Source organism: Ischnura elegans, chromosome 1, assembly GCF_921293095.1.
Source record: "Ischnura elegans chromosome 1, ioIscEleg1.1, whole genome shotgun sequence".
NCBI classification, from domain to species: Eukaryota; Metazoa; Arthropoda; class Insecta; order Odonata; family Coenagrionidae; genus Ischnura; species Ischnura elegans.
The window spans coordinates 71,782,974-71,795,610 of record NC_060246.1 but is presented as its reverse complement, the minus strand read 5'-3'; the positions used below and the strand labels follow the sequence as shown (position 1 = coordinate 71,795,610).

Genomic DNA, 12,637 nt, shown 5'->3' with positions numbered 1-12,637 from the left:
TGAAAATGCCTGTCGGCTTCACTCGACGTCCGGCGCAAAAGGGTTAATATAATCGATAAGGCTTCAGGGGACGGATTCCCCCTGCCTTATAGAAACAAAACTAACTGTACCTATATGTAACATTACAAAATACAGTTACAAATATTTAATTTTTACATTTCAAAAGATAAATATTTAACATGTAAAGAAGTTTCTTAAAATAAGAAGATAAAATGTCCACAAAATACAAGAAATATGTGAAAGGCACATATTGATCCTAGGCAGATAGAGACTGCTTGTACTTGCCTTCTTGCCCAGGAAAGCCTCCTCAAATATTCCTGCCAGGACCAAAAGCTAAAGAACATTTCTCACGGGTAAAAAAATACCTTCTTACACTGGCCCTTCTGTGCTGACAGCAGTAGAATAAGAGGATAGCATCATTCTTGGTCCCAGCTCCAACAAAAGCATGCAAAATAGCACCTATGAACTGTGTTCCAATATTTGAGTCACATAGGCACATAAGTGTTGGAGGTCTAATACAGACAAGGGCGGATCCGGGATTTTTTTCTGAGGTGGGAGGGGGGATTATATCAAATATATTAAAATATAAAATTAATTAACATTTATATGAAAAATATCATCTATCTGTAAAGCATCCGTTGGGGGCACACGCTTCCCAAAATCCGCCCATGGCTAAAGAGCCTCACAGATTGAGGGTGATTGCTAATTTGAGGGAATATTAAATTAGAATACTACACCACACTGTACGTAGGAAATTTAATAACAGGACATCAATCAGAAAGAGACCATCTAATCTTTTAAAATATCTTTATTTGCACAAGAAGTCAAATAAATGAAACAAATTTAACAGAAGATGATAAGCATGAGGCATCTTCTCTGCTGGAACTTAGAGCAGCCATACACACATTATGAGAATTTTACATTTTTATCCACAGATCATGATTTAATGACGATTAAAACTGGAAGAAAAATTAAGAAACTTCATGACATTATTTTTGATTTTTGAGTAAGATGCATTAATGTAGGTATATTTCTTCAAAATTATGGTTAACCCCCTCTAAAAATGGTCTCATATTTGTAATGTATGTATGTATATACATTCCAAATCTGCATTTTGGGGCCAGAAATTTCAATGCCTCCAGTATATAATCATTTGAAAATGATTATACATAGATGGGATGACTCCTCATCCTTAGAGAGCTTTCAATATGTGTATCCCAGTTATGCCATTGTGAGATGAAATACCAAAGGAATGAAATCTTTCAAATGTAATATGCAGAAAAATATGGATACTTAAGCATAAATGTGATGCACAAGAAAGGATTGGAATAGGATTATACCACAAATATGTTGATAGTGAATAAACAATATGAGAGATATCAATTATATATTAAAGTCACCAATGAAACACATACATTTTCTTTTTAATATCTATGAAATATGTATCTATTTGCAAAACAATTCAGTGGTAAATATTTTTTTTTCAAATTTTCATTATCTTTTCATGTAAAGTAGAAGATATACTCAATATACCCCCTTCACCTCCCTCTACTCCACTTTATCCCTCCACAATAGTTTTACCCCCCGTACCCTTCCCCGGTACAGAAGTAGGCCTTTACTTCACCAACTGAAACTGCCACTCCATGCTACTGGTAATTAGCCACATCCTCCATGTATATATGTCCATGAATAGTTAATAAAGAACCATGCATTATCAAAAGTAGCCATTAACCCGTACACTGCAGGAACGTTCTGTATGCTGACTGCGGGAAAAACATTTTTAAACGTTTGACCATTTGATTATATAGTATAGGCACCTACGGCAGTTTCCCAAAATTTTTAGAACTACCCGGGTAGAGCCCAAGTGCCCTTGCCCTCACTGTAGGGATCGCTAATGCAGCTTAACTCTCCCCAGCCATCCCTCACAGCAGGGGGTGCCTCTCCTTATTTCCTATCGTTCTGCCCATTTCGTATTGTTTCCTTCCTGTTCCATGCTGTTAATATGCCTACGACAAGTGCCCAAATGTAGGCCCATCCATTGGTAAGAAAGAAGGAAGGGTTGCCCTGAATTATAAGGGTTCACTCCTGGCAAAATACTCGGCCAGGCTAGAAGGAAAAATATTACTTGGTTCTCTGCCACACAGGCTGGTAGTTAAAACCATGTAATTCCACAACTAAAGGGTTAATTGAAATTATGTAACAATCAGTAAATGTAAAGATGAAAATTTTTGATTTGGTTGCAATATTCTTGTTATCCTACCAACAAGTGAGTGGAAAATGGCTTACCGAGTTAAATTTCAAGACAGCATCTTTCAAGGCATCCTTCAGCTCACCTAGAGGCAGAGAAAAAACAGAATATTTCATGCAAAGTATATAAAAAAATCCACAAGTCCTAAGGTTTATTCATATGAGTCACTGAGATCTTACATATCTGATGATAGAATGGAGGAGTCAGTTCATCCTCAGCATCTTCCGTCTTTTCTGTGTTTAGTGTTGCATAGTTCACCTTCTCTTTCTTTCCAGAGGATAAATTTCCTTTCCCTTGATTGGAATAAATGTTCATAGACAATAACATACTGCATATAGTAATCCATTAAAAATTATGAAAAATAGAAGAGATCCAGTGGTTGATTAAAGAGGATCTCAGATGGGGGTGGAGAGAGCCCATGATTCCCAGGAAAAATAATCCCAGAATCTTTGAGGTGCGGGTCTCCAAAGAAAGTTTTTATTTCACCAGCTTAACAAATAATGTTCAAAAATGCCTACTAAAATAATTAATATTAACTAAAAGCCACTTGTCCATCCATATCAGACCTCAGACGTATTATTGCTAAGAGGTATTAATACCAACAAGGTGCCATTGAAAGTAATGAGACTTGAAAAAAATGAAATTTTTAGGCTGTTGGTTTTTGAAAAATCTTGGCCCGAAGTACTTACCCAGATAACACGGCATTTGTATTACATCAATAATACACAAAAAAAACGTGACCAAATACATATGTATAAGATGGAATACGATCGTATTACATCGGTATATTTCACGTAGAAGTGGTTCAAAAGTCCCTATGGATGTATGTATTCGTACGTATTACAAATTGGAAATCTGAATACCCATACATGAATTATACATATGTATACAATGGAATACAATTGTATTACGTCTGTATATTTCACGTAAAAGTGGCTCAAAAGTCCCTCAGGATGTATGTATACATGCGTATTACAAATTGGAAATCTGAATATCCTTACATGTAATATACATATGTATCTGCAGGCCCTCGTACACGAATTATACATATTGATTTTCTGACCCACATCCACTTAATATCAATATGGATCAAATGGATGAATAAATATAAGGAAACCAGAACGTACAGATAATAAAACATTTATTCAAAGAGAAAAATAAAATAATACACACAAATAACAAGTGTGGCCATGAATATTGCTAACAAGCATTAAGGGCCAGCAAACAGTAGGTGAAACTTAGTTAAAGCAAATGGCACAAAGATAAATCAAGTACAAACAATGGTTTGAGTTGGAAAATAGAAAAAAATGTTAGCACGGAACAAGCGTTGTAACCCATTGCACAAGAAGAAACCTGAATTCAGGAAACCAACTCTGCACAATTAGCCACTTTCTGAAAGGAGAAAAGAAGATGTCAAGTTTAAAAGTCATGCAAAAATATATCTTTTTGTAAGATCTGAATAGGAGCTCAAGGCCTTTCAATTTTATTTTTATCAATTCATATAGGCAGTCAGTATTCTGTGAAGTCTGTAATTTTAGTACTAATTCTGTATTCTGAATGCAAATGAAAGTTTGGCTTCTCTGCTAGATTCCAGACATAAGTTTTAAATTTTTTCATTTACCAATTATGTCGAGGTCCTAACTAGCACAGATTTGACCTTGTCCTTTGAGAAATCATATATTTTGGGGATATGCTTTCATTTTACAAAATTAATAGCCTTTCTCTTAAGAAGAATGAGAAATATGAGAAAAGATCATATGACTACTTTTAAATATAAATTAACTAGGGAAAACGTGAATCCATTGGTATGCTTATTTAGTACATTATACTAATTTATTAGTACCATGATTTAGTATCGGATGATTCACACTGAAAAAATATAAACTTGTGATATCAAATTTTCAAACAAATAAATTTCATACATAACCGATAATTTCAGGCTTAACTTTAAGAAACCTCTCCATTATGGTAAAAAAAAAATTTCCCTCAAAGCTTACCTCGGTATTAACAATTCCACCTGGTCTTCTGGCTTTGCTTCGTCGTCTTTTCCGTAATCCATTCTCCTCTTGTCCAGGCCAAGCTGTTTACATCGTCGCCTGCTGGGTATGCGCGAAAGAGCATGAAAAGAAAATTAAAATTAATTAATTTGGCCCGTACGCACCTTTTTCTTACATATAATGACAAACTTTCGCATGAAAATTACGTATTTATCTTGTGTTAATAATAATGACGAAATGCACCTTGATTGACTGCATTTCAAGATGAAAGAAATATTACATTTTGCTTTAAGGGAACCGATATTACACGACCAATACTTCTTGTTCGTTAAATAATTAGAAGTAGAGAGCAAAACCGCTCGGAACCTCGAGGAATCTATTAGTGACAAGGCTACGCTGATAAGTCTACGGTCAAAGATGTTATGACTAAAGCATAGGATAACTAGGAATGCAAGAACTACAATACAGTAGGTTGTGGTAATAAACAGCGATAAAACAACTTACACGTGAACGAAAACATTCCTTAAACAATTTTTTCTGCTCTTAATTAAGAGAAGAAAAAATGTAACTTCAGCCGCGAAGCACGGAATTACTATACGACGAATAATCTATTAATTTATACGTACAAGATTGACATTACTATGTTTTACCATATAACTTCAATGGACACCAGTCTCCTCGATACATAACTCAAAAAAAAGGAAAACAATAGCCAAACATAAACAAAATAATTACCTCTATTGGCGCAATGTGTTGACCACATTGCGCCAATAGTTGTATCCAAATATACTCAAATAACATAATTAATGTAGTCTATGTAGGCGTACAATACAATAAAAGATAAATCATACCTTACCTTAATAATCCAGTGACAGGAAACTGCTGGAGCTGGCTTGCACGAATCGCAATAACGTGTGGGATTGAAGCACATTTCCAGCAACACATAGCTTCGGGTTGAGCACACCATCCACACGCACCGGTTATCGAGGATTAAAACACTATGTCAATTCTTCCAATAAGTATAATAATACAAACAAATATAAAATTAACTATTCATCAGTAGCTAGTTAATAACGGATTTCCTTTTGTTTATTAGCGTAGATGCCGGAGTTCCTCCTACAGCACGTTCTCGTAGTCTCGAACGAAATGCCGAGGCCGAGGTTTACTGTCAACGAGATTATAACTGTATCACTCCCACTCACTTCCCTAGCGACAGTGAGCCGCGGAATTGAGAATTTAATTTTTTGTCTAAACAGTTACATTAAAATATTGTTTAATAAATCAAACTTCGCTTTTACTTTTGATCTGTGCAAGTACTATGTTTTGTATTTTTCATGTATTGTGAACCATTTTTCCATGTGTATATTTCGCGGATAGAAACTGAATTTTACATATGTAATACGTCTGTATTTCGCGTGCATTTACAAATTAACATAAACAGCCGCCATATTTACTACCCTTGCTCACATCGACCAGTATATGATTTATTTTTAAGCTTTCTGGGTATAAATTCGAATGGATGAATGATCATTAAAATAGGGAAATCTGGCGTTTGCTGTGAACATATTATTTCTGGAAAAAATGTTTATGAACGTTTCGCAAGACGCCACGAAAATCTACCTCCCAAGTATTACAGGAAATATACATAATGTATATTTTGTGTATTTTTGACCACATTTACATACGTATTTCCTCTGTATTCATACATATGTAAAAGTGGTACGTGTTACACGATAAATACATTTGTATTATTGTGTATTTTTGACCACATTTACATAAGTATCCAAATTTCAAAATACACAAAAAATACAAATGTACTTATCGTGTAACAAGTGCCACTTTTACATATGTATCAATACAAAGGAAATACATTCAATAATACATATGTACTACAGATGTAATACATAACAAAAATATATATGTATGTGACCCATGAAAATACAATATATATACATATGTATATCCAAATGTGTGTTGTTGGGGTAGGGCATCCAAGTAACTCCATTAATTTCAAGACAACATAAAAGACAACTATGAAAAATGTATTGCTAACCTCTGTCATGCAAGAAATTGTTCAAAGAGTACCTGGATGTAATTTTTACCTTCATCGCCAGAAACCTCATCATTCCTTGCACGCTGATCATGAAGGGATTCATTTAAAGATGGAGAAAATGACAATGCTTTCATTCTATGATTCAAGTCAAGCAGTACCTGGATGCTCTTTTCAAAATTTGTTGGCATGTTGAAACTAAAGCCCTAAAAAAGCAAAGATATCTTAATGGATGCATTAAAATACAAAATTCAGTTCATTAAGTCACAATTTTGGTTTATTCCAGGCAATGGAGCACAGTTGAGCAAAATTGAATAATTTTTTAAATAAATTTTGTTGATTTTTTCTTTCTTAAGAAGTTGTTTTAAAAATTAACAGGTTCATTAAAAATGTTGAAAATACATAATCCACTGATGACAATATATATTGTATTGGTTTAGGCACTTATATTAATTTTATTAATTATGTACTCCTTTTTCCATTTCCAGATTGAGCTTCTCCTTCAGTTCATAACATGGCTGATATGCTTTAATTCATATGCCATACCATATGCCTGATCCACCCTCACAACAAATTCTGTTCTTTTCCTCCACCATTGCCACTTCCCAAGCATTCTTCCCCCAAACGCGTTTTTCAGCATCCCTTCAACCCTTGGTGCTTGCTCCACAAAGACCCTGCGTCTCCTCCTATCTCATTAGGAAGTTTCCTCGTGCATTATGCTTATCACTTCCTCATTCCTTTCCCTCTCCACCCATTTCATCTCCATTCTCCACCACATTCACAACTTGAATGCATCCAAAATTTTCTTGTCCTCTTTCCTTTCAGTCTTTGTTTCAATACTGAATAACGCTACACTCCAAATTAGACTCTTCACTAACAAAGTAAGATTTGTAAGATTTTCTAAGCAAATTTATTTAATGATACTCTAATTACCTCTTTCATTAAAGAAAGCATTGCACGATAAAACAATTCTTCTACTGATATCCTAATTCTTGTTTTTTTCTTCAACTTATGTACAGTCGAAATGCACAATAGAACTGCTTCACTTACTGAAGTCTGAGCTGATCTGCACATATTTGAAGGTACGCATTCCTTGTTTGCAATATTTTAAAAATTGCATAACTTAGCACTTCTTATGATTAAGCTACATTCAGTGGCATAGCAAGAGAGAGGGTCCAGGGGGTCCGGACCCCCCCAGAAATATAAAATGCTATTGCTAAAACTTTGCTTCATAAAAGAAGGCAAATTTTTAAAAAATCATGAATTTACAGAAGATTTCTTCAATAAGTGAAGTTTTTTAATTATGAAAAGTGTTTTAAAGTTTTTGACCATAAAAAGTGGTTTAAATCCCCCTTTAAACCAAAGTGTACTTAGTGCCCTGTTTTTCAGAAATTTCTTCCTCTGATTTTGGAACAAAATTCCTGGCTAAGCCACTGGGTACATTCCATATTCCTGGCACCCTTTATCTAAGATATCATCAAGTGCCTATAATCCTTTCCCTGACTGGCTAATAAACGCTTAATCACTAGTGAACCTCACTGATGCCATCAACCCTCCACTTTAACACCTCCGTCTAACTCGCTCAATGCTTCCCTAACCATCTCCTCTGTATACACATTAAACAGCAATGTCGACAGTGGATACCATTGTCTCAAAACTCAGCCAATGCGTTCCCACCCTATTTCTCCATCCGACTACCCTCACTTGTGCAGTCTGAGGTATGTGCAGATAAAAAATAAGTCGCTTATCCTTCCAGTCAATGCCTATTTTATGACGAATGCACTTACTGGCTTTAACCCCACCCAATCCACTCCATCAAATGCTTATTCAAACTCCAAAAACTGTCCTCGTTACATTATAACTTTCACTCTACTATGATCTTCAACACTCCGACCACATCTCAGATTAACTACCCTTCCTGAATCTGAATTGACATTTATCCAAATATGTAATCGTCATCTCCACTTGTATATTAATGATTCTCACAATCACTGTTGCTGCAAACAATATTAGACTCCTAGTCCTCAGTTCTCTGCATTCTACAGCTTTTTTATATTTTAGGAGTGGAATTAGAAATGCCTTCACAAAATCTTCAAGCCAAGAATCCTCTGAATTAATCCTTTCGCTTGCAGTCAACAATTTTACTATTCTCATCACTACTTCACACCATCAACACATCCACACTTGCATAGCAGGCACCAGGTCCATATGTAGAGGCATTGTACTTACATTTCCCTGTTGCAGTGGGCCTGAACAGTGGGTCTGAACTGACTGAGTATGGTTCTTAGTTGCAGATGTTAAGTCCATGCCTTCGAAGCTATGGTGCATGCCATGTGACTCTTCCACTACATGAAAAAGGATCAATAAAAATAATTTTGAAATGGCATTTGATCGTATTAATAGAGAAATTTTATGGTCAATTATGAAGAGAAGAGGGTTTCCTAAACATCTGATAAAAGCTTCCCAGAGTCTATACAGAGACACCAAAATTGTAATTGACACTGTGAAACAGATCACTCAAGAAACTGTCATTAACCAAGGAGTTAGACAGTGTTGCACCCTATCCCCAACCTTGTTTAATGTATGCATAGATGACGTTCTGAGAATATGGAAGGAGAAAAATGTATCACAAGGCATAGAATTGGGATCATCTCAGATCATCAGATAAATACAATGCTGTTTGCTGACGATCAGGTAACTATTCAAGATAAAGAAGACAATCCACAGATGGCAGTACACAGACTACACCAGTTGAGCAAACTATACAACCTGTGTGCTATTTGGTGTTAGAAAACCCAGTTTAGACAAATGTTAATGGTCATTTTTAACCTCATTTGAAAAAGGCCAGATTGGCACCTATGCGATGCCACTCCACGTGACGTCACTGGGACCTAGATGCTACACAAGTAGATAAGAGTTTTACATCGTCTGAGATTACCAATGCATGCATGAGGCACAGAGCTCAGGGAAACATCTCTTAATAATCACCTATTAAAATTACCTATAGCCGGAAAGTCTCTTTCGTTTGATAGAGTATTAATAATCCTTATTTAAGCCACGTGCTACCTGCTAGCAGGGTACTCTATGCTACCGCCATGTTTGGCAGCAAGCAGCCTTCATCGTAGCGGCATTCATAGCCTCCCAACCAGTTGGCCTCACACAGCAGCAGCCAGACTCTTTCGATTTAGGCAAAAAAAATTATAGGAAACCACCCTGTTCATGCAACTTAACACTTTGGCTGGTGAGTTACACCATACCTGCAGCCCATACAATCAGGGGTGGATCCAGGATTTTTTTCTGGAGGAAGGAGGCACAAGCAAGGCCGTATCCAGGATTCTGTTCTGTGTGGGGCACAAGGATACCTCATAAAACAAAACGAACGCAACGATAATGGGACCGTATTAAAAATCTTGCATATTTTTGAGGGTCTGGGGGGGGCACGTGCCCCCGTGCCACCCCCCCTGGATCCGCCTATGCATACAATGGTGACTTTACCACCTGCAGCTATCCCTGTTTAGCCACTATTTGTGATTGGTGTGTCACACGACAATACTCCCTAAGATCACGCCAGAATGGAATTTGATAACAATATGTACTTGAAAATAAATAGGATTGTTAACACCTGGGTAGCTCATATTACATGTCTATCTGACAAAGGCCTCAGACTAATATCCTAGTGGCAGGGGATGGATTTATAAGAAATTCATGTTACATAAAAACTTTTGGGCTATGTCGCTGCATCAATTAGAATTATAAGAAATTAGTAACACTGAGACTTGGCAGTAGGTCCAAATGCATTCTAGAGGCATATTGCACTTACATTTCCCTACTGCAGTGGGCCAGAACAGTGGCTACCATAAATTCCTCAATTTCCTATCTACCTATGTAAGATTTAACACTTTCCCGGCAAACAGAATATTTAAACTTTCCTTGGGATTCCGTACAGGTAAGATTTTCTAAAAAAATGATTTTTTGGAAAATCTTACTTGCGCTGAATCCCGAGAAAAGTATAAATTTCCTATCTACCTGTTCCTATTGTTGGGAGTCCACAGAGTGCTCCACCACAACTAGGCAGTGGCTAGAAGATGAAGCTGAATGTGACCCACCAGTGAGTGAGTCATGCCACACAGAATGAAGTCCTCTGCATGTAACAGACTGAAATAGGGAAGGGAGATTCAGCTCCACACCAACTAGCGGCTGCACCCAGAAAAATTATCTGCTTCTAATAATGCTATCCATAAGTTCCATCCTCCTTCTCGCTCACTCACAATGAATATTTAACTCAATTATTAATTTTTAATGTCCTACCTTAATATAATATACACGCTTTTACAGCTTAAAGAGTTAATCATCATAACTGAATTTGAAGTTTCTTCTGAATTTTTTTAATCTGATGAACTATAGAATTTTCTTGGCATTGTGTAAACACATATAATCCATAATTTCTGGCCTTCAACTGCCATTAGTAATTACCTATCAGTCAAACAAGAGATACAAATTGGCTTTCATCAATGTACAAGTAAATACCAGTTTTGAGCCGGCTCAACTTATTGCATTTGAAGCATCAGACCCATGATATTAACTCATACCTACTTGAGTTGACATGCTGATAATGCTATTTCAGGTAAATTTACTATTTCAAACCGACAGCCTTCTTAAAACAACAACATCAAATTGAAATAATAATTACCAAAGCATTGAAGAATGTTGACGAATCTCTATGAATATTTTAATTTCATCAAAGGTCGCTCATCCAGAGATAAGTTGCTCTTAGGGACAAAGATATCATGGTTAACTCAAAATATACAATTTCATCCCTTCATACCATCATCAATGCCTCCTGGTGATTTTACACCAACATAGGTGTTTTCATATTAGTGCCCACATTATCGAGTTCTTGAACATGTCTACTCTGCCATCATGAAGGGTACTCTTCTGGCTCCATATTCTTAGTCAATCATGCCTTCTACAGTGGCGGATACAGAGAAAATTCAAGGGGGGGGGGGGCGCAAAAGACATCTTGAGTTACCTTTACTTTTATCGCAATAAAAAATAATCAAGTCACATGCAGAGCTTCAGAAATTTTAACTAAAGTGATGTAACACACATTCAAGACAATGCCATCTTATGATATAAAAAAGTTAAAATTATGGTTCTGCTATGTTTGGCAATACGGGTGGCCCCGCAAAGGGGGGGCGCGCGCCCCCCATCTGTATCCGCCACTGGCCTTCTGTCACATCTAACCACCAAATTTCAAATATGTGAAGTATATGTACTCTCAGAAGAGGAAGGAGGGGGCATTTATGGGGAGAGGGTTCAGGGCGGTGGGAATCAGGGGGGAAAGGTCTCCCTCAAGCACATTCCCCACAATGTCCTCCCCCAGGGGAGACATTATCTCCCTGGGGAAGTGCTTGTCCCCACGAGAGAAGCCCCTCCCCAGGAATCAGAAGTTGTGGATCACTCTTTCATGGACACTGTACGATTCACAAAATTATTTGTGCCTTCATCCCTGATTTTCAAGACTGCGCGCAGAATTTTATAAGGAGATAAAACTTATTAAGTTATTTAATTAATTAATCCCACCCTCCCTTCCCCTCTCGCGTCACCAATTCATTCAGATCTATTCCAATTCAATTCTAATAACCGTGATTAAGATATTTCAAGGAGTTTCCTTCCCACGAATCGGGCAGTCGTCGCCCCCTCCACAAGAGTATTTACTCGAGATATCTCTACAGCCCAAACGTCAAAATGCCGCAAAGTGCTTCTGCCACTCATCCTATATTCCCTCATGAAGACGAAAAAAGCAGGTTCTATAGCAACACCATCTCCTGGACCACTACCACGAAAGTACACATATACATATATCCATACGATGATAAATATCAAATATAACATATTTGCAAATATTTATATGCACATGTGCATCCAAATTTAAATACCTTCCTTGCTAATTTTTATCGCATCACTATGTTTGGAATCTGACAATGATTTATCACGTAGTTCCTTCCATCAGAAACCATCGTTATTAGCCATCATGAAAGTTCAACCCTCAAAACACCTGAAAATATTAGTGTGGTATAGCGTGCGATGCTAGTGGGCACACATCTGCAAGGACATATATTCAAACACGATATAGCTAGGGAGTAGAATGGAGATTACCCTAAATGAAGATCACGGCATTCACAAACTGACGCTAGCAACACAAACACCTGCACACCGTCCCCTACCGAATCGTGCGCCCACGTGCGCCGTAAATAAACTTGGAAGCGCACTGCGTTCGCGGAGAATTCGCTTTCGATCGAGGCGCTTTCGAGCTACTCATTGAAGACAAAAAGAAGAGCG

General features: G+C 37.0%; 1 protein-coding gene across 3 annotated transcripts; it reads right to left on the bottom strand.

Annotated features, from left to right (window-relative positions):
* Nucleotides 1–790: 790 nt before the first annotated feature.
* Nucleotides 791–12,539, bottom strand: LOC124163177. 3 transcript variants are annotated; one of them, XM_046539912.1, is made up of 7 exons: nt 12,455–12,530; nt 12,235–12,353; nt 8,525–8,640; nt 6,348–6,501; nt 2,428–2,541; nt 2,287–2,333; nt 791–979 (listed from the first exon to the last, which is right to left on the bottom strand). In XM_046539912.1, exons 3-7 carry the CDS (start codon nt 8,621–8,623, stop codon nt 944–946), a joined length of 450 nt encoding a protein of 149 aa, XP_046395868.1. In that variant the 5' UTR covers nt 8,624–8,640; nt 12,235–12,353; nt 12,455–12,530; the 3' UTR covers nt 791–943. The 3 variants fall into 3 exon arrangements, with proteins under 3 accessions (XP_046395868.1, XP_046395883.1, XP_046395875.1); XM_046539927.1 differs by having other exon boundaries at nt 791–959; nt 12,455–12,519; XM_046539919.1 differs by lacking the exon at nt 12,235–12,353 and having other exon boundaries at nt 12,455–12,539.
* Nucleotides 12,540–12,637: the final 98 nt, after the last annotated feature.

Bases quoted from the DNA above. Each gene is read 5' to 3' on its own strand.
- LOC124163177 (XM_046539919.1), bottom strand. From the start codon at position 8,623: ATGCACCATAGCTTCGAAGGCATGGACTTAACATCTGCAACTAAGAAC. The intron at 2,542-6,347 runs GTAAAAATTACA...ATTCCAATCAAG, and splicing joins TGAGGTTTCTGGCGATGAAG to GGAAAGGAAATTTATCCTCT. The intron at 980-2,286 runs GTAAGCCATTTT...AATGTCATGAAG, and splicing joins CTGTCTTGAAATTTAACTCG to TTTCTTAATTTTTCTTCCAG.